The following is a 21,006-nucleotide window of genomic DNA, read 5'->3' as shown; positions in this document are numbered from 1 at the left end:
TCCCTTCCCTTCCCTTCCCTTCCCTTCCCTTCCCCTGGGAGATGCCAACTTGCTTCTGCTTGACCTTGGCTGTATTGTTTTGGTATTAACTTCTCTTCTGTCTCTTGTCCCTTTTCTGCAGGAGAATAAGGAGTAGGCAGAGATGTGAGCCATGCTCAACAAGAGCTAAAGGGTGGGGGACAAGAAGATGGGGCTGGGCCCTCCTGGGTGATGCCCAGGGACAGGACAAGGCACAACAGGTCCAAGCTGCAACCCAGGAGGTTCTACCTCAGCATGAGCAGAAAGTTCTTTGGTGTGAGGCTGCTGGAGGCCTGGAGCAGGCTGCCCAGAGAGGTTGTGGAGTCTCCTTCTCTGGAGTCTTTCCAGCCCCACCTGGCTGTGTTCCTGTATGCCCTGCCCTGTGTGATGCTGCTCTGGCAGGGGGTTTGGGCTGGGTGATCTCTGGAGGTCCCTTCCAACCCCACTGTGTGATTCTGTGGTTATTGGGTGTGGGAGGGGGACATCTGTTTTCCCACAACACAGAAGTTCATGATAAAAATACCCTGTGCTGTAGGCTTTCCCTAAGGACTGTTTTTCCCCCACACAGCTCTTAGCCAACAACATTTGCCAGCATTTGTCCCTTTGGAGTAAAACCTGGTACATGGCACCCAGAGCAGGAGATGATGGGATGGGATGAAGACAGGAGCTGCAGCTAACCCCAGGTAGAAGCCTCATGGCTGAATGCACAGCCCTTCATGTCACCTACTTCTGCTGCAGCCTTTGGATTGCAGCTGCTGTGAGGGCAGAGGGAAAGTCTTGTAACCCAACAATATCTGGCCTGGAACATCCTCACTTCTGATCCAGCTGTGCTGCAAGCTAGGTTCTGGTAGTGGGAAATGTCAGATAACCTCAGGGATTAATCCAAAGGGTAGTGGCCAGCAGCTGGCTGTCCAGCTGGACACAGGTGACAAGTGGTGTCCTTCAGGGTCTGTGCTGGGACCAGTGCTGTTCAGTCTCTCCATCAGTGGCACAGGCAGGGAGACTGAGGCACCCTCAGCAAGTGTGCAGATGGCACCAAGCTGAGTGGTGTGGTCGATAAGGCTGCAGGATGGGATGGGAGCCAGCCAGAGGCACCTGGACAGGCTGCAGAGCTGGGCTCAGGAGAACCCCAGGAGGTTCAAGAAGGCCAAGGGCAAGGTCCTGCACCTAGGTCAGGGCCAGCCAGCCCTGGGGGCTCCAAACCTGAGTGGAGGTGTCCTGTCCTCTCAGCTTTGTTCCCCATGGGAGTTTGCCACAGTTGAGCTGTGTGAGCTGCAGTCCCTCTGAGGTGGCCACCTGGCACGGATCTCCCTGGAGGAGGAGGCAGGAGGGAACTGCCTTCTCCCCAGGCCAGGGAACTACCAAACTGCCAAACCTCTGCTATGAGGACAGGCTGAGGGAACTGGGGCTGTTCAGCCTGGAGAAGAGAAGGCTCCAGGGAGACCTCAGAGCTGCCTTGCAATAGCTGAAGGGATCCTGCAGGAAGGCTGCAGAGGGACTTTTGCTGAGGGTGTCTTAGAGACAGGCCAAGGGGGAATGGTTTGAAGCTGAGGCAGAGCAGGGTCAGACTAGAGCTCAGGGAGAAGTTCTTAAGGATGGTGAGACACTGGCAGAGGCTGCCCAGGGAGGCTGTGGCTGCCTTCTCCCTGGAGGTGCTCAAGGCCAGGCTGGATGAGGCCTTGAGCAACCTGGGCTGGTTGAGAGGTGTCCCTGCCCATGTCAGTGAGGTTGGAGCAGATGAGCTCCGAGGTCCCCTCCAACCTGAGCCACTGTAGGATTCTGTGGAACACCTCCCTCAGCACTGTGTTCCAGCCTGCACTGCTGTGCAGGGGCAGGCACACTGGATTTTGTTTTTCCAGCACATCCATGGCTCAGCAGTGAAAAGGCTCTTTGGAAGTCTGCCTGCTGCAGACATCTGTACCTTTTCATCTTGCAGAATTGAAATCTGCTTCTGAAATTTCCATGACACTTATCACCCACAGAACAACATTGTTCTTGCCCAGCAGAAGCCTTGCTGGGAGTCAAAAGTGCCATAAATATTTAAAGAACTTAATTAGTGAGTGAGGCAGACAAGTGCCCCAGCCTGGAAATAGTCAGTGGAACACAGCCAGCTGACAAATGCAGGCAGCAGCCCTCAGAGGGGCTGCTTCATGGCCTCAATGAAATGATTTGCAGTGTAAAAGTCATTTTTGCCTGGTGACAGGCAGCACACACAATACCAGGGCTGAAGTCAGCACTTTGCTTGCTGGAAGAAGTTTCCATCTGGTTTTGCAGGCTGCTGCACAGGCTCTGAGCTCCCTGCCCAGCCACCCTCCAGCCTGGGTCATTGCAGCTTGCAGAGGAGTGCTGAGGGGCTTGGGCAGGGTTGTTTGGCAGGAGTCTGGGGCAGGAAGGGATTAGATGTATGGGCCTCCTGTTGGGGAAGATGCCCCACAGCTCCTAGGCTGCTCTTGAGGCTGCAGCTGCCTGCCTCTGGTCCTGCAACACTGCCCTGCCTGCCTCTGGTCCTGCAATGCTGCCTGGCATCCAAAAGCTGGGCAGGGTAGACAGAATCAGAGAAGCATTAGGGTTGGAAAGGACCTTGCATCTCATCCAGTCCAACCAGACTCTAACTCTGGTATCAGCAAGGCTGCTTCCTAGGATGCTCAGAGGGCTGGGAGAGTTGGGGTTGTGTAGCTCGGAGAAGAGAAGGCTCCAGGCAGACCTCAGAGCAGTACCTGACAGGGCTCCAGGATAGCTAGGGAGGGACTTTAGACAAGGGCTGGGAGTGCCAGGATGAGAGACAATGGCTTTGAGCTGGGAGAGGAGAGACTGAGACTGGAGATGAGGAAGAAATTCTTGGCAGTGAGGGTGGGGAGACACTGGCACAGGCTGCCCAGGGAGGCTGTGGCTGCCCCTTCCCTGGAGGTGTTCCAGGCCAGGCTGGATGAGGCCTTGAGCAAGCTGGGCTGGTGGGAGGTGTCCCTGCCCATGGCAGGGGGTTGGGACTGGATGGCCTTTGAGGTCCCTTCCAACCCAACCCATTCTATCAAGCTGTGAATAGCAGTGGGTAGAGGCCAGGACTGAGACAGCCTCCCTGCTCCCTGCTGCAGGTGTGTGGTGTGAGAAGTTTGGGTTCAGTTTGTGTGCAGTCAGACACAAGAAAGGATTCCAGGGAAGCACCAACCCTTCCCTTTGTGCCTTGGCTCCCTCAGGAGTTTCCAGTCCAAGCAAAACCAAAAGGCTGCCCAATGGTGAAGTGCTGCTCAGATGCAGCAGGCAAGCACAGCACGTGCTCCCTGGGCACTGCCTGTGGGAGGTTGGAACTGGATGATCTTGAAGGTCCCTTCCAACCTGAGCCATTCTAGGCTTCTGTGATTCTGAATGAAGGAGCTGAATCTGCTGATGAAACAGGCCCCTGGACTTCCACCCCATGAGAACTAACTGGTACCCAGGGATGAACCTGCTCCCGCCAGCAGAGTCTGAGGAGAGGAGAGCAGCCCTCACGTTCCCCGAGCCACCTCCTCTCTGTGTCAGAGCAGCTCAGGCACAGAACCTTGTGACCCTTTGAAGCTGTTAGCTGCTGGTGTGAGCCAAATGCGTGTTCTGTTTTTCCAAAGCACTTGGAGGTGGGAGAATCCAGCAGGATAAATAGTGCTGATGGGCGGAGTGACAGCCTGTCACAACACTGCCAGGCGGCTGCGGCGCTGCGCTCCCAGCTCTGACACAGCTCACCAGGGAGCTTGGGGGCTGCCACTCACAGCTCAGAGAGGCAGATACACCACTGCCTGCCCTCATCCTGGCTTCCTGCACTCCCAGCTCTCTGCTCTTCTTGTGCCAGCTGATACCTGGCTGGAAAAGTCCACCTGAGGTGGCGCTGTTTGGGAAATCAAGGCCAGGCTGGAGGTGGCTGTGAGCAACCTGCTGTAGTGTGAGGTGTCCCTGCCCATGGCAGGGGGGTTGGAGCTGGATGCTCCTTGAGGTCCCTTCCAGCCTTGCCAATTCTGTGATTCTATGAAATCCAGACTGGCTTAATTACCCTCAGGGCAGGTGCTTGGATCCTCTGCTTTTCCAGCACCTGCAGAAAACTGCGGAATCCTGTGTTTAAGTCCTCCCCTTGGGGGCTGAAGATGGAATTGGGTACCACAGAATCACAGACAGGGGGTGGAAGGGACCTCTGGAGATCATCCTGTCCACCCGACCCCTCCTGCTAGAGCAGGGCACCCAGGGCAGTCACACAGGTTTAGGGTTTGGAATGCCTCCAGAGATAGAGGCTCCACAGCCTCTCTGGGCAGCCTGGCCCAGTGCTCTGCCACCCTCACAGGGAAAAATTTGTTCCTTCTGCTCATGTGGCACCTCCTGGGTTCCAATCTGTGTCCATTTCCCCTTGTCCTGACCCTGGGCACCACTGAGAAGAGTCTGGCTCCAGCCCCTTGACCCTCACCCTTCAGCTATCAGCATTGCTAAGCTCCCCCTCAGGCTGCTCCTCTCCAGGCTAAGCAGCCCCAGGGCTCTCAGCCTCTCCTCACAAGGTGATGTTCAGTGTCCTCAGCAGCTCAGTGGCTCTCTGCTGGACTCTCTCCAGGAGTTCCCTGTCCTTGTGGAACTGGGGAGCCCAGCACTGGACACAGTGCTCCAGATGAGGCCTCAGCAGGGCAGAGGGGGAGCAGAACCTCTCTTGACCTGCTGGCCACACTCCATGCATCCCAGACTGCCATTGGCCTTCTTGCCCACGAGGCCACATTGCTGGCTCTTGCTCAGCCTGTTGTCCACCAGCACTCCCAGGTCCTTTTCCTCAGAGGTGCTCTCTGGCAGGTCAGCCTTCAACCTGTACTGATCTGTGGGGCTGCTCTCCAGGTGCAGGGCTCTACTCTTGCCCTTTTTGAATTTCATCAGGTTTCTCCCAACCCAGCTCTGCAGCCTGTCCAGGTCTGGCTGAATGGGAGCACAGCCTGAGGGGCTGTCAGCCACAGCTCCCAGTTGCTGAGGGTCCACTCTCTCCCTTCATCCAGGTCATAGATGGAGATGTTGCAGAGGAAAGCAGAGAATGCTTAAAAGGCAAATGTTTTACCTAAAGTTCTTCCTCAAGAGCAGCTGGTGGGGAGGGGGAGAAGCCAGGCTGAGCCCTCACACAGAGAGGGAAGGATGTGGGGGACTTGGAGCCAGTGAAATTCTTTGTAATCTGTTGAATCTCTTCAATGAGGTAGTGAGAGTTGGGGCTGTTCATCCTGGAGAGGAGAAGGCTCCAGGGAGACCTTAGAGCTGCAGTTCAGTATCTGCAGGGGAGCTGCAGGCAGGCTGGGGAGGGACTGTTCAGAAGGGCTTGGAGTGCTAGGCCCAGGGGCAATGGTTTTGAAAGTGGAGCAGGGCAGACTGAGGTTGGCCCTCAGGAGGAAGTTGTGACCCAGGAGAGTGGTGAGACACTGGCAGAGGCTGCCCAGGGCTGGGCTTGAGGCCCCATGCCTGGAGCCATTGAAGCTGAGCCTGGCTGTGTCCCTGTGCAGCCTGCTCTAGCTGGAGGTGTCCCTGCTGAGTGCAGGGGGGTTGCACAGGATGCCCCTTGAGGGTCCCTTCCAACCCAGTGCAATGTCTGAAGCTGTTGAGTTGGGCTCTGGACTTCCCACAGCCAAGGTTGGTGATCTCCAAAGAATCATCCAGCTGTGGGACTCATGGGTGGCAGAGGGGTGGCATACAGGCTGGGGGAGATGTTGCAGTGTTGATTTGCCCCTCCTGGGGAGGATGTGTTTGTTTTGCAGAAGCTGAACTCCAGACAGGGATGACCAAGGTGTCTTTGCCTGCTGGAGTTAGAGGCTTCAGATGGAGCTGAGGTTGGCTCCTGAGTTTTCCTGGAGTGTGGTGTCCTTGTGTCCCGTTTGCTGTGTTTCAAGGCAGCCTGGCATTGTTCTGGGCAGCCAGAAGGGTAATGAGAGATAAGTGCCGCTTTGGTGGATCGATCCATTGTCCTGCGCCGGCAGCTGAAGGGCCACCTGCCGTGCGCCGAGAGCGGACAAAAAGAGCAGCTGACAAAAGCAACACAGCTTGGAGATGGCCTTCTAAGGGTTAAGGGAAGGGAAAGCGAAGCAAGCCCCAGCCTCACACCGTCTCTGCCTAGCTCTGAAGGGAGCCGGGGGTGGGGGAGAGCATCCAGCCTTGGCTCCGTGGAGAGCTCATCTTAGCTCATCGCTTGTGCTTTCCGGTCCATCAAAGACTAATTGGGACAGCGGGAGCTGGTTAAGTAAATGAGGCAGATCCTGGTCTCTGCGGGTTCGCTCTGGCTCCCCGGAGCACCGTCGCCCTTCCTAGGAGGTTTGCCCGCGGGGGTGAATGCTGACAGCAGCGATTGCCCCAGGCCAGCCCCGGGCCCGCTGCGTGCCCTCCGGTCACCGGGTGACGCGAGTGTGGGGAGCACCTCCCGGGCTTCCTCTGCTCTGGGGTGGGGAGGAGGGGGAGCAGCGATTGGAGTGGAAGAAGGGACAGAAATCTTGCTGGGCACAAAGGCTGCCCCAGCACCTTGCAAGGGCTTTGAACGGGGCTGGACAGAATCATAGGATGGAAAAGACCTTTGAGCTGTGGCCGGGCAGCGGTGAGCCGCCGCGGAAGCTGTTCCAGAGGGCTGGATTACTGCACCTCCGCCCTGCGGGGAGAGGCTGAGCAGCCTCTGACGGTGGGAAAAGCCCTAAGGATGAGCTGCAGCAGGAGGCAGGGAAACCCTGCTCTGCTCCTTTCCCGGAGGACAGCGAGGTGGGGGGATCCGAAGGGCTGTTAGGAGAAGTATCAGGCAGGGGGCAGAGGGAAGAGACGCAGGAGAATCACGGAACTGTTAGGGATGGAAGAGAGCTTTCGGATCATGGAGGCCAGGCAGTAACCCAGTGCTTCCAGGTCCTCGTCCCTCGGCATCCCATCGGCTTTTCAGGCAGGGAGAACGAGCTCGGCTTCCCCGGCTGCAGGAAATTCCCCCCGGCTGGTGAGCCGCGGCGGGCCCGGGGATGGAGAGGAGAGGGATGGAGAGGAGAGGGATGGAGAGGAGAGGGATGGAGAGGAGCGGGATGGAGAGGAGCGGGGCGAAGGCAGCGGGCGGAGGGCATCCCGCGGTGGCAGGCAGCGGCGGCCCTGGCGGGGCTCGGACGAGGGCGGGGGGCAGCAGCAACGGCGGGCACCGCCCCCGGGGGCTCGGAGTGACGCAGGCTCCCGGCGGGGCCCCCCGCCCGGCTCCTCCGCCCCCGCTCCCCGCTTTAAATAGCGGCGAGCCGCGGAGCCGCGCCGAGCCGAGCGGAGCATGGGGCCGCTGGCGCTGCTCGGCCTCCTGGGGGCCGCCGCCCTGGCAGGTGAGCGGAGCGCGGACCCCAGACCCCGGCCCGAGGGCGAGGCGAGAGCGGAGCCGCACGGCTGGGCGCGGGGCTGGGCTAGGGGCTTGCCGCCGGGAGCCGGGAGAGCCCCCGCGGCCCGAGGGTGACATCTCCGGGGCTGGGCTCGGGGCTTGCCGCCGGGAGCCGGGAGAGCCCCCGCGGCCCGAGGGTGACATCTCCGGGGCTGGGCTCGGGGCTTGCCGCCGGGAGCCGGGAGAGCCCCCGCGGCCCGAGGGTGACATCTCCGGGGCTGGGCTCGGGGCTTGCCGCCGGGAACCGGGAGAGCCCCCGCGGCCCGAGGGTGACATCTCCGGGGCTGGGCTCGGGGCTTGCCGCCGGGAACCGGGAGAGCCCCCGCGGCCCGAGGGTGACATCTCCGGGGCTGGGCTCGGGGCTTGCCGCCGGGAACCGGAGGAGTCCCCAGGGGCGGTGTCGGGGGAGATGAGGAAGGGGCCAGCGGCTGGCCCGTGCCGCCACGCTGCCGGCCGCTCTTAGGTGATTTTCCTCCCTCGGCGGCTCCCGTGCACAAAGACTTCCCGGCGTGGTTTCATCCCGGCAGCGCTGCTAGGTTTTTGCCAGCTGCTGATACCGGGAAGATGCTTGTGAAGGGGCAGAGCCGCAGCTTTGAATGGCAGGAAGAATTCTTCCCGCATGCTGAACGCACAGCGTGGAATGAAGAGGAAGGGCGATGTGTGTGTGTGTGAGGGAGGGGGTCACTTGGCTTTCTAGCTTTTCATGCCTGTGGAATCGTTCCTTGAAAGAACTGCTGTCAGGCTGGGTCGAATAGTTGGGCTCTGGGTATTGCTGGAGGTCTCCACATGGAAATGCTTCTGAGGCTTGCACAGAAACTCTGTGATGAAGCCAGCCTTTGTTTTGATCAGAGGGGAGGGTGGGAGATGGAAGGAGAGACCCCAGCATAAGGAAGTCCATCAGGTTCATCCCATGGACCCTGTGGGGGTTCCTTGCCGAATGTTTCCCTTCCATTTGTGCTATCGAACCGGGCAGGTACCTCCTGATGTCCTTGTTGGCTGTCTTGCTCTTGGAACAGGTTGCCCAGGGAGGTGGTGGAAGCCTCCTGCCTGGAGGTTTTTCAGGCCAGGCTGGCTGTGGCTGTGAGCAACCTGCTGTAGTGTGAGGTGTCCCTGCCCATGGCAGGGGGGTTGGGACTGGCTGAGCCTCGAGGTCCCTTCCAGCCCTGACAGCTCTGTGATTCTACATCAGTCAGAATCAGCGAGCTCAGGTGCTGGCTTGGGGCTGGGAATGGCTGCAGCAGGAACTTGCAGAACTTTCTAGTGCTGCTGCTGGCAGAGCAAGACTGGGAAGTTTCTGTGGTCCTTCCTGGGAAAGGCTTCTGCTGAGGCTGGGCCGAGCGCTGCACTGGCTCATGGGCAGCGGCCAGGCAGAGCCGGGCAGGGGTTTCAGCAGGAGCCCACCCGGAGGTCTGGCTGTGCCCTGCAGGTGCCACCAAAGGCACATCTCTGCCCTCCATTTCTCATCCTTTTCTGCTTGTTTGGGGGGTTTTGTTGCTTTTCTGATTGTTTTTCATCAGCCTCTCAGCGCTTCTGCCAGGACCAGAGGGTTGGATCCTCACCTGCCTGGGCAGCTCTGGCTCGGGAGGGAAACGCAGCCCCAGGGCTTGGCTCGTGGGAGCGTGATGGAGTTGTGCCACATGGGCAGCAGAAGGGCTGCCAGCTCACTGTGTGCTCTGCCTTGGTTTCTGCTCTCACAGCCTGCAGGTGGGCTCTCTGCTGCCTCCCTGGTGGGTGGGTGCCCTGCCAGCTGACTCTGGTGGTGGTGCTGGGCTGATGGCTTCATCCCCCTGAGCACAGGTGGAGACGAGGGCAGAGGTGCTGGCCAGCCATCTCCATCCAGCTGGTGGCTGGCCCTGAGGGAGCTATTGCCAGCTGGCATGGCTGGCACTGCCAGCACCGCTGTGAAGTGGGACATGCTGGCTCCCCACGGGCTTCCTGTCTCAGCTTTGGCAGAGCAGCTGCCTCTGTACACCACTTGAGGCTGTGGCATGGACTGGATGCTCATTTGCTTCTCCCAGGCAGGTTTGTGTGGCACCTGTCAGACCCCATTTGCTTTTTTTGCCATGGTTATGATAGCCTAATGCTCCCCAGGTTCACCAGCAGCCAGGTGCCTCTGGAAATCTCCTTGGAGAGATGGCAGCTTTGGAATGGCAGGGCAAAGGCAGGCAGTGCAAGCCTGGCTTCAGGGCTGGCAGGGCAAAGGCAGGCAGTGCAAGCCTGGCTTCAGGACTGGCAGGGCAAAGGCAGGCAGTGCAAGCCTGGCTTCAGGACTGGCAGGGCAAAGGCAGGCAGTGCAAGCCTGGCTTCAGGGCTGGCAGGGCAAAGGCAGGCAGTGCAAGCCTGGCTTCAGGGCTGGCAGGGCAAAGGCAGGCAGTGCAAGCCTGGCTTCAGGGCTGGCAGGGCAAAGGCAGGCAGTGCAGCCTGGCTCCAGGGCTGGCAGGGCAAAGGCAGGCAGTGCAGCCTGGCTTCAGGGCTGGCAGGGCAAAGGCAGGCAGTGCAGCCTGGCTTCAGGACTGGCAGTGCAAGCCTGGCTCCAGGGCTGGCAGGGCAAAGGCAGGCAGTGCAGCCTGGCTCCAGGGCTGGCAGGGCAAAGGCAGGCAGTGCAGCCTGGCTTCAGGGCTGGCAGGGCAAAGGCAGGCAGTGCAAGCCTGGCTTCAGGGCTGGCAGGGCAAAGGCAGGCAGTGCAGCCTGGCTTCAGGGCTGGCAGGGCAAAGGCAGGCAGTGCAGCCTGGCTTCAGGGCTGGCAGGGCAAAGGCAGGCAGTGCAGCCTGGCTTCAGGGCTGGCAGGGCAAAGGCAGGCAGTGCAGCCTGGCTTTGGAATGGCAGAATTTATTGTGAGGGTGACAGAGCCCTGGAGCAGGCTGCCCAGGGGGGTTGTGGAGTCTCCCTCTCTGGAGATATTCAAAGCCTGCCTGGATGTGGCCATGGGGGACCCTGCTCTGGCAGGGGGGTTGGACTGGATATCTCTGGAGGTCTCTTCCAGCCCCTAACATCCTGGGATTCTGTGGGTTCTCCCCACAGAATCTTCTGGGATTACTCCTTGCTTATTCCTTGGTGTGCTAACAGACCACTGAATGAATGGAAGCCTTCTTCTCCCTTCTCCCTTCTAGCTCTGCCCTTCCCTCCATGAGCCACTTCCTATCCAAGTGAGACAGGATTTCTTCAGTAGAACTGGGACAGGAGTTGTTTTAAAGCCTTGAGGAACCATCTCCAGCTGGGGGTTGGGGCACCCTGAGGCCCCTTGCAGAAGCCCAAAGGTTCTTGGGGTGCAGACAAGCCTTTACTTGTCTCCTGGGGGTTCCCCCCCAAACTGGTACATGAAGAGCTGGCTTGCAGTAAAACTCCAGCCCTGGCATTGAAGCATTCATAGAATCACAGCATCACCCAGGCTGGAAAAGACCTCAGAGATCATCAAGTCCAACCTATTACCTAATACCTAACACCTCCTGACAACCAAACCATGGCTCCAAGTGCCACACCCAAGCCTTTCTGGAACACCTCCAGGGATGGGGACTCCACCACCTCCCTGGGCAGCACATTCCAATGGCCAATCTCTCTTTCTGGGAAGAACTTCTTCCTAACATCCAGCCTAAACCTCCCCTGGTGCAGCTTGAGACTGTGTCCTCTTGTTCTGGTGCTGCTTGCCTGGGAGAAGAGACCAACCCTTGCCTGGCTACAACCTCCCTTCAGGGAGTTGTAGAGAGCAATAAGGTCTCCCCTGAGCCTCCTCTTCTCCAGGCTAAACACCCCCAGCTCCCTCAGCCTCTCCTCACAGGGCTGTGCTCCAGACCCCTCCCCAGCTTTGTTGCCCTTCTCTGGACACCTTCCAGCAGCTCAATATCTTTCCTAAACTGAGGAGCCCAGAACTGGACACAGGACTCAAGGTGTGGCCTAACCAGTGCTGAGCACAGGGCACAATGACCTCCCTGCTCCTGCTGGCCACACTGTTCCTGCTCCAGGCCAGGATGCCATTGGCCTTCTTGGCCACCTGGGCACACTGCTGGCTGACACTCAGCTGCTGTCAGCTGGTACCCCCAGGGTACTGGGGAGTGCTGGGGTTTGGGTTTTTTGCTGTATATTCCTGTGGTGTTGGAAATGTCAACATTGCTTTTCCTCCCTGGGTAAGGAAAAAAAGGTGATGCAGGCTGTGTCTGGTGTACTGAGCTGCCAAGCCCCAGCCAGCCCATCTGACTGAGGGCTCCTGGCAGTGGTGCTTGCTGCTGGGAATAACGAGCCTGGAAACATTTGCTGTTTTGTTTTTTCTTCTAGGTGTCAGCACAGTGCCAGTGGCCAAAGAGCAGCTGGAGGAAATGGTGAGCAGCTCTGGGGCACAGCCACCTGCAGGAGACATCTCTCACATCTGAGCCATGCTTGGCCTGCAAACTATCAGGGCAAAGCTTTTTTTTTAACTGAGGGTAAACTCTCCAGAGATTGAAGACACCAGGGAGACACTGGCACAGGTTGCCCAGGGAGGCTGTGGCTGCCCCCTCCCTGGAGGTCTTGAAGGCCAGGCTGGATGAGGCCTTGAGCCACCTGGGCTGGTGGGAGGTGTCCCTGCCCGTGGGAGGTGTCCCTGCCCATGGCAGGGGGTTGGGACTGAGTGACCTTTGAGGTCCCTTCCAACCCAGCCCTTTCCATGAAGCTCTGAATGGTTGCAGATAGGAAACCAGGGACTGGAGCACTGCCTGGTGAGGAGAGGCTGAGAGCCCTGGGGCTGTTTAGTCTGGACAGGAGAAGGCTGAGAGGGGATCTGATCAATGTCTATCAATAGCTGAGGGCTGGGGGTCAAGAGGGAGGGGACAGGTACAGGCTCTGCTCAGTTGCACCCTGTGATAAGACAAGGGGCAATGGATGGAAACTGCAGCACAGGAGGCTCCACCTCAACATGAGGAGGAACTTCTTCACTGAGCCCTGGAGCAGGCTGCCCAGAGAGGCTGTGGAGTCTCCTTCTCTGGAGCCTTTCCAGCCCTGTCTGGCTGTGTTCCTGTGTGACCTGTACTGGATTCCATGGTCCTGCTCCGGTCCTGTGAGCCTCTGATGCTATGAACTCAGTCCCTGCAGATCCCTGCATGCAGTTGGGTGCAGCTGATGAAAATGTCAGCTGGCTGCATGTGGCAGCCTGCTGCTCCTGAAACTGTTGCACAGCTGCCCCCAGATCATCTGAGCTGTCTTTGGTAGGGTGTGCTCTGGATCTGGAAAAGCTGAGGTGGCAGCTTCAAAGAAAAGTGAAGCACCTGCAGTTGGTAACTAGGTAATGAACCTTCTGATGCAGCTCATTCCTGCTTTGGAAGGAGATTCTCAACCTGTTTGGTTAAATAAATGCTGATAGCTGCCCTTGGACACTGTAATCTGATTTCTGCTCTGGGCAGACCTCACCTGCAGGGCTGTGTCCAACATGAAAGAGACCTGGAGATGATGGAGAGGGTCCAGAGGAGGCCACAAAAAAGATCATCAGGCTGGAGGACCTTTGCTATGGGGAGAGTTGGGGCTGTTCAGCCCAGAGGGGAGAAGGCTCCAGGGAGTTGGGGCTGTTCAGCCTGGAGAGGAGAAGGCTCCAGGGAGACCTCAGAGCTGCAGTTCAGTATCTGCAGGGGAGCTGCAGGCAGGCTGGGGAGGGACTGTTCAGAAGGGCTTGGAGTGCTAGGCCCAGGGGCAATGGTTTGAAAGTGGAGCAGGGCAGCTTGAGGTTGGCCCTCAGGAGGAAGTTGTGCCCAAGGAGAGTGGTGAGACACTGGCCCAGGCTGCCCAGGGCTGTGCTTGAGGCCCCATGCCTGGAGCCATTGAAGCTGAGCCTGGCTGTGTCCCTGTGCAGCCTGCTCTAGCTGGAGGTGTCCCTGCTGAGTGCAGGGGGGTTGGGCAAGGTGCCCTTGGAGGCTGCCTCCCAACCCAGTGCCATCTGTGACTGTGTGTGAATCAGAGCCTCTCTGCTGGTCAGCAGTGTGCCCTCTCAGCTCAGGAAGCAGCTGGTGATCACTCACAGCAGCTACACAACTCTCTCCATGTCTTCTGGTCTCCTCCTACCCAGCCAAACAAGCCTGAGCCTCTTGTGCCCCTTCCAACCCAAGCTCTCTGTCACCACCAGCAGCTCCAACAGATCCTTCCCTCTTGCTTTGCCCAGGAGAGCTGCTTAGGTCGAGCTGAGGATTTGCTTTGCTCAGAGGATAGAAGGCAGCTTGGGTTCATTGGCAATCCAAGAAATGCTTCTGGTCACAGCTGGGCAGCTGCTGCAGGGTGATGCCCATCTGCTGGACATGTTCTGTGCTGGCCAGGCTGTTGGAGATTTCCTCTGGCAGAGAAGGAGCCTCTTCCCTGCCAACAAACAGGGAGCCCAGAAGAGCTGGGGACAGTCCTGCTCTTGCTGCGGTGGGAGTGTGGAGCAAAGCAGCTGTTGCCTAAGTGCACAGGGAACTGTGCCAGAGCTGGGGCTTACTCCAAGCTCACAAATGTTACTCACTCAGTCAGGGGTAGGATTTCATTCTCATACAATCTCAGAGTGGCTCAGGTTGGAAGGGACTTCTGACATCATCTACTCCAACCTCACTGCCATGGGCAGGGACACCTCTCAACCAGCCCTGGCTGCTCAAGGGCTCATCCAGCCTGGCCTTGAGCACCTCCAGGAAGGAGGCAGCCACAGCCTCCCTGGGCAACCTGTGCCAGAGTCTTACCAGCCTCACATTGAAGAACTTCTCCCTCAGCTCCAGTCTGACCCTGCTCTGCCTCAGCTTCAAACCATTCCCCCTTGGCCTGTCTCCAGACACCCTCAGCAAAAGTCCCTCTGCAGCCTTCCTGCAGGATCCCTTCAGCTATTGCCAGGCAGCTCTGAGGTGCCCCTGGAGTCTTCTCCTCTCCAGGCTGAGCAGCCCCAGCTCCCTCAGCCTGTTCTGATAGCTCACAGGGCCCTGTGTCTCCTTAGGTGACAGAGTGCATCGTGGAGGTGCTGTCCAACGCTCTCTCGAAGCCCAACGCGCCGCCCATTAACCCTGACTGCAGGGAGATCCTGAGGAAGGGTAAGTACAGCCTGAGCTGGGCTTCTGAAGCCATCTGCTGGCTGGATGGGAGTCTCTCTTCTGCTGGAGCTGCTCAACTGCAGGAGCAGCTGGTTTGGTTTGGTTTGGTTTTTCAGCCCACATGTCTCCAAATTTCTGTGGCAACATTCATAGAACCACAGAATTGTCAGGGCTGGAAGGGACCTCAAGGATCATCCAGCTCCAACCCCCCTGCCATGGGCAGGGACACCTCACACTACAGCAGGTTGCTCACAGCCACAGCCAGCCTGGCCTGAAAAACCTCCAGGCAGGAGGCTTCCACCACCTCCCTGGGCAACCTGTGCCAGTGTCTCACCACCCTCATGGGCAAGAACTTCTTCCTAACATGCAGTCTGAATCTCCCCACTTCTAGTTTTGCTCCATTCCCCCCCAGTCCTGTCACTCCCTGACACCCTCCAAAGTCCCTCCCCAGCTTTCTTGGAGCCCCCTTCAGATCCTGGAAGGCCACAAGAAGGTCTCCTGGGAGCCCTCTCCTCACCAGACTGAACAACCCCAACTCCCTCAGTCTGTCTCGCAAGCAGAGCAGCTCCAGCCCTCTGCTCACCCTTGTGACCGTTCCCTGGACACCTTCCAGCACCTCCAGATCCTTCCTGGAAGAGAGGCTCCAGAGCTGGACACAGAGCTCCAGGTGGGGTCTGAGCAGAGTGGAGCAGAGGGGCAGAATCCCCTCCCTGGCCCTGCTGGCCACACTTCTCTTGCTGCAGCCCAGGCTCTGCTTGGCTCTCTGGGCTGCAAGTGCTCACTGCTGGCTCCTCTTGAGCTTCTCATCCCCCAGCACCCCCAAGGCCTTTTCTCCAGGGCTGCTCTCAAGCCAGTCCCTGCCCAGCCTGTATCAGTGCCTGGGATTGCCCTGAGCCAGCTGCAGGACCTTGCCCTTGGCCTTGTTGAACTTGATGAGGTTGGCTTGGGCCCAGCTCTGCAGCCTGCCCAGGTGCCTCTGGATGGATCCCTTCCAAGCCATTCTGTGAATCTCTGAATCTTCACAGAACAAGCTGCTGCCATGGTGGTCAGGGTGGCTTTCTTGGAGCACCCTGGGCTTGGTGGCAGGAGCATGACTGGATTGAGCAGAACTCTGGCCAAGGAGCTGATGTTCTGTGCTTGCTCTCTTCAAGCAACTGAGAAGCCAAAGCCTCAGCAGCTGGGAGCAATCCTTGTCTCTTTGGGTGCCTAAGCACACGTGGTGGACAAGGCCTGGCGTGCCCAGAGCTCACCACCACAGCTCCAGACCCTGCTGGCTCTTGTTTTTCCTGCGATCACAGACAAGTTGGGGAAAGGCCAAAGAGGTAAGAAATGCTTCTGGCAATTTCAGTGGGGCTTAACAATGCTGAGTTGAAGGAAAATCTGCTCATGCTTTATCCAGGCAAAGAGAGAAAAGCTGAGGAAGTGGCAGAGCCTGGAAGCAGGACTGATGAATGAGCCCTGCCCAAAGCTGCTCCGCAGCTACCCCTTGAGACTGAGCCGAGTAGGGAGCTGGGCTGCCTCACCCTGCTGCTTTTCTTGTTGCAGGTGGTGGAAACAACAGAGAGAGAGGTGAAAACAACCAGCTCGAGGTGAGGCACTCCAAAGACACAGCAGAGACCGAAAAACATCTTCCTGGCAGCCTGGAGGAAGAACACAGGCAGGCAGAAGAGGAGGCAAAGGAGTCCCTGAACGGAAGCGAGGAGGAGAAACTTGCTGAGGAGCAAGAGACAAGCAAGGAAGAGGAGGATGGACACCAGGCTGAAGAAGAGAGGCTTCACAGAGAAGAAAAGAAACACTACCAAGAGATCAGAGAGGAGGAGGAGAAGAGCTTCCAGAGTGAGGAAGAAAGCAAAGGCAGCAAACGCCTTGCCAAGCAGGTCGAGCTCGCTGTGCTCAGCAAGAAGTCCTCCTCGGGAGGCCTGAGCGCAGAGCAGCTCCCTGCTGGCAGCAAGCAGCACCCCACCGGCCGCTGGCTCTCGGAGGAGGGAAGGCAGAGCCCTTACAAGAGAGTTCCTGAAGGGGAAGAGGGAGAGGCAGAGGAAGACAGGAGTGAAAAATCCCAGCAGGAGTCGCAGGAAGGGGATGTCTCCCGGCAGCAGGAGCGTGCAGAGTCTGAGGAGAGGGAAGACACGCAGGAGGAGAAGCCACCCTACGGCCCCAGGAGCTATGGGAAGCACAGGGGTGGTGACTCCTCTGAAGAGAAGAGAGGCCGTGGTGGTGAGGAGGAGGAATCAAGCCGAGAGGAGGCCCACCCCTGGGACAAAAGGAACCACCACCAGAAGCACGGGGAAGCCTCCCAGCAGCAGCAGGAGAAGGGTGGTTACCATGGGAGGCATGGGTCTGAGGAGGAGGAGGAAGAGAAGAGGACTGCAGGCCAGGGAAGGCAGGAGTACAGAGAGAGGTGGCAGCAGAGTGAGGAGAGCAGCGAAGAAGAAGACGAGAAGAGTCATCAGCACAGGGAGGAGAGCGACGAGCAATGGCAGGAGGAGAGGAGGCACCGCGACGGAGCGCGGCAGGCCACCAGGCGCCGCTCCCAGGGCAGGACACGGCTTGAAGGGGCGAGCGAGGAAGGGCTGGACGGGGGTCTCGGTGGTGGCAGCAAGGAGCAGCAGCAGGGAGGCAGATCCAGCCGGTGGGGCGGCCAAAGGGAAGGGCCACAGGCAGCCTACGCTGGGGAGCGCAGGGGACAGCCCAGGACGCGCCACGGCCCCGGGGACGGCGCGGAGCAGCTGCGCGACCTGCGGAACGGCCAGCAGGAGGAAGAGGAGGTAGCAAAGCAACATCGGAGCAGCGATCAGGTGGAAGATGAAGAGGAGGACGTGGAGGAGGGCAGATACGCGGAGAGGGAAAGCTCCAGGAGCCGCCTGCCTGCGGAGAAGGAGAAGAGGAGGGCGGCAGCCTACAGCCAGCTCTACCCTCTGCTGTGGTGGCCAAGCCGGCACCTGGAGAAGAGGGACGGCGCCGGGGACAAGGAGGAAGGCAGCCCCAGCCTGGCCGAGAAGAGTCTGCTGCCGGAGTACAGCGACTACGAGTGGTGGGAGAAGCAGCAGCTGCTGGGCAAGCTGCAGCAGGGCAGCCCCGGCACGGCCAGCAGGGCGCAAGGCGAGAGGCAGCAGCACAAGGTGCAGCAGCTGGCACAGCTGCTGAGCTACAGGAAGAAAGCTGCCGAGTTCCCGCAGCTCTACTCCTCCAGAGAGGACACCAAGCGACGTCAGGCCGGCAGGAGCGACAGGAGCCTGAGCCAGAGTCCTCTGACAGAGGAGGAGGTAGGCGTGCAGGGGGCTCTCTGGGGGGAGCTCCCCAAGCCATTCCCAAGGTGCAGTACCACCAGCAGCTGGCTCTCCCCAGCCCGGCTCCCCCCTGCTGCTTCAGTTCAGGGCAACCAAGCCGGGACAGGGCTGCCAAAACAGCCAGGCTGCAGCTCCTGCCTGCTGCAGGACAGCAAGAGAAAGGAGTTTTCCTTCCCTTGGTCTGTCAGGTGGTTTCACACGTCCACAGAATGGGTTGGGTTGGAAGGGACCTCAAGGATCATCCAGGTCCAACCCCTGCCATGGGCAGGGACACCTTCCACCAGCCCAGCTTGCTCAAGGCCTCATCCAGCCTGGCCTTCAACACCTCCAGGGAGGAGGCAGCCACAGCCTCACTGGAAAGAATTTCTTCCTCATCTCCAGTCTCAATCTGCCCTCTTCCAGCTCCAAGCCATTGTCCCTCATCCTGTCAAACAGCAGGCAGCAGCAGCATGAACAAGAACTGGCTGCATCTGGGCACATGGAGGTGTTCCTCTTGCTGTAGCTGCCTGACCACTGAGATGAGAAAGTTGTGGCCTCCTAAGGGCCCTGCTGCTGAGCAGAATTGACTGCAGCCTGCAGCAGCTGTGAGCTAGCAGGAGGGCACTACAATGGTGCTTTAAGGCTTAAAAGCTGAGCTGTATTTTGGGCCAGTTGAGGAGGAGCTATTTTGATACTTTCCCCACTTGTCACTGGCTTACAAGCAGAAATCTCCCCAGGCTGCACTGTGCTGTGCTGCTGGTGACAGCCCTCAGAGAGCTGCAGGCTGGCAGGAGCCTCTGGAGATCATCCAGTCCCACACCCCTGCTAGAGCAGGGGCAGCCAGAGCAGGTTGCACAGGATCATGTTCATGTGGGTTTTGAAAGCCTGCAGAAGAGCTTCTGACCTCTCTGGGCAGCCTGCCCCACTGCTCTGCCACCCTCACAGGCAGGAGTTCATTCCTTCTGCCCCTGTGGCACCTCCTGCCTTCCAGGCTGTGTCCACTGCCCCTTGCCCTCTCCCTGGGCACCACTGAGCAGAGTCTGGCTCCAGCCTCCTGCCATCCACCCTCTAGCTCTTGATAAGAGCTCCTTCAGGCTGCTCTTCTCCAGGCTAAGCAGCCCCAGGGCTCTCAGCCTCTCCTTGTCAGAGATGCTTCAGTCCCCACATCTTTGTGTTCCCCTGCTGGACTCTCTCCAGTAGTTCCCTGTCTCTCTGGCCTCCCCAGTTCAAGAACTGGATGCAGTATTCCAGAGAGGGCTCTGCAGGGCAGAGAGAGAGAACCTGCCTGGACCTGCTGGCCACACTCTCTTCATGCACCCTAGGATGCCATTGGCCCTCTTGGCCATGAGAGCACATTGCTGGCTCAGCTCAACCTTCCCAGTCTGCCTCAGGAGATGGCACTGGAACAGTCTGCCCAAGGAGGCTGTGGCTGCCTCCTCCCTGGAGGTGTGGAAGGCCAGGCTGGATGAGGCCTTGAGCAAGCTGGGCTGGTGGGAGGTGTCCCTGCCCATGGCAGGGGGTTGGGACTGGATGACCACTAAGGTCCCTTCCAGCCTAACCCATTCCATGAATCTGTGCCTCCCTCAGACAGGTGGAGCAGGAGCTGTCAGCCTCAGACAGGGGTTTTGGGCCCCTTCTCACGGGACAGGAGCTGTCCAGCACTGCTTGCCTGATCAAAACCCCACCCTTTTATGTCCCCACAGGAAAAACAGCTGGAGAGCCTGGCTGCCATGGAACTGGAGCTGCAGAAAATAGCCCAGAAGTTTAAAGACAGCAGGAGAAGCTGAGCTGCTTTGGTGTTTCAGAGCTCAGTGTAGCTGCACTCAGTACCTGTCTCTTGTGGTAAGTTCCCTGCCACTGGGTTGTTGTTTGCCCTCCAAGCAGAAGCTGTTTCCTGCCCACTGTAGCATAGTGAAGCAACGCAGCTGGAGGGGCCCTGCCTTTGCTGCCATGCTGTGGAGCCCTGGGGAGCGTGGCTGTAGTGCTGCCAGCCTGCCAGGCCAGGCAGGTGGGTGTGTTTAACATGCTTTGTGAAAAACCCACCACTTGTGTCTTGTGTTCTTCAGAAACATACCTGTCTGAGTTTGAAATAAACCCTCCCAGATCTTGGACCAATCTCTCCTGCCTTCTTGGGCTGCTGGGGGCACCTCTGGGGCAGCTGCCAGGAGGAGAGGTTGGGGGGTGTGGGAAATGGTGATGGGGGCTTCACCAAGGGGTCATGAAGTTACCAGGAGCCCCCTCTGGGCCTTTTAGGGGTGAGAGCTTGAGAGGAAAGGAGGAAAATGCCACTTAGTTTGCTCTACCACCTCAAGAAGCTCCCTGGGAAGCACTCAGTTCTGGAAACCAGGCAGCAGGGGAGCAAAGAGGCTGCAGCAACCAAGGGTGCTGGTGGGTGTGGGAAGCCTGTGGTGGAGTGGTTTGACCACACAGGGATTAAATCATGCATTGCTAATGTGATCTTCTGTCTACTGCAGGTCACTGAGAGGAGGTTAGAGCCTGTGAGCTGCACTGCAGCAGGGCTGGGCCCCAGCCAGGTCACTTAGCACAGTGGAGTAGCAGGAGATTCATAGACTGGTTTGTGCTGGGAAGGACCTTAAAGATCATCCAGTTCCAAGGCCCTGCCACAGGCAGGGACACCTTCCACTAGCCCAGCTTGCTCAAGGCCTCATCCTTGAGTTTCTTCTAACCTCCAACCTAAACTTCCCCTAGGGCAGCCTGAGGCCATTTCCTCTTTGCCTGTCACTTGTTCCTAAGGAGAAGAGCCCAATTTGGCTCCAGCTTCCTCTCAGGGAGCTGTAGAGAGCAAGGAGGTCTCCCCTCAGCCTCCTCTTCTCCACACTAAACACCCCCAGCTCCCTCAGCTGCTCCTCCCCAGCCCTCTTCTCCACACCCTTCCCCAGCTTCCTTGCCCTTTTCTGGACCCTCTCCCTCCCTTCAATGTCCTTCTTGCAGTGAGGGCCCAGAACTGAGCCCAGCACTGCAGGTGTGGCCTCCCCAGTGCTGAGTGCAGGAGGACAATCCCTGCCCTGCTCCTGCTGCTCAGGGCTCCTGTGTGCATGCATGAGGCAGCAGTCACAGAATGTCAGGGATGGGAGAGATTATCCAGTGGGATTCAGAGGGAGCCAGAGATCCTCCACTGCAACCCCCCTGCCAGAGCAGGGTCACCTAGGAATTGACCCAGGTGGGTTTTGACAGTGACCAAAGCAGTGTCCATAAGAACCTCTCCCTGGCAGGACTTTGAAGCCAACCATCAGTGCCTGGCTTCCAGAAGCACTTTCCTGCTGCTCTGTTGCTCTGTAGGGCTGATGCTACACACCCCAAGAGCTGAGGAGGTGTTGGACAGCTCCTGCCTCTT

General features: G+C 58.6%; 2 protein-coding genes across 2 annotated transcripts in view; both read left to right on the top strand.

Annotated features, from left to right (window-relative positions):
• SHLD1 (shieldin complex subunit 1) overlaps window positions 1-720 on the top strand; it is a 63,937-nt gene extending 63,217 nt beyond the window's left edge. Inside the window, exons 8-9 of the transcript XR_010989109.1 lie at window positions 122-239; window positions 587-720. The gene's annotated coding sequence lies outside the window, so the exon portion shown is untranslated. The remainder of the gene's footprint in view (window positions 1-121; window positions 240-586) is intronic.
• Window positions 721-7,248: 6,528 nt separating this feature from the next.
• Window positions 7,249-19,762, top strand: CHGB (chromogranin B). The gene is made up of 5 exons (XM_068153018.1): window positions 7,249-7,322; window positions 11,645-11,688; window positions 14,289-14,382; window positions 15,928-17,648; window positions 19,355-19,762. Exons 1-5 carry the CDS (start codon window positions 7,274-7,276, stop codon window positions 19,436-19,438), a joined length of 1,992 nt encoding a protein of 663 aa, XP_068009119.1. The 5' UTR covers window positions 7,249-7,273; the 3' UTR covers window positions 19,439-19,762.
• The last annotated feature ends 1,244 nt before the right edge of the window (window positions 19,763-21,006 follow it).

Source organism: Melanerpes formicivorus, unplaced genomic scaffold (assembly GCF_026170545.1).
Source record: "Melanerpes formicivorus ecotype bairdi unplaced genomic scaffold, bMelFor1.0.p_v2 SCAF_25, whole genome shotgun sequence".
In the NCBI taxonomy this organism is placed as follows: domain Eukaryota; kingdom Metazoa; phylum Chordata; class Aves; order Piciformes; family Picidae; genus Melanerpes; species Melanerpes formicivorus.
The sequence above is the reverse complement of the archived record's forward strand: the minus strand, read 5'-3'. Positions and strand labels throughout refer to the sequence as shown.

Coding starts and splice junctions, on each gene's coding strand:
- CHGB (XM_068153018.1), top strand. CDS start 7,274: ATGGGGCCGCTGGCGCTGCTCGGCCTCCTGGGGGCCGCCGCCCTGGCA. Junction 11,689..14,288: donor AAGAGCAGCTGGAGGAAATG/GTGAGCAGCTCT, acceptor GTGTCTCCTTAG/GTGACAGAGTGCATCGTGGA. Junction 14,383..15,927: donor CAGGGAGATCCTGAGGAAGG/GTAAGTACAGCC, acceptor TTCTTGTTGCAG/GTGGTGGAAACAACAGAGAG.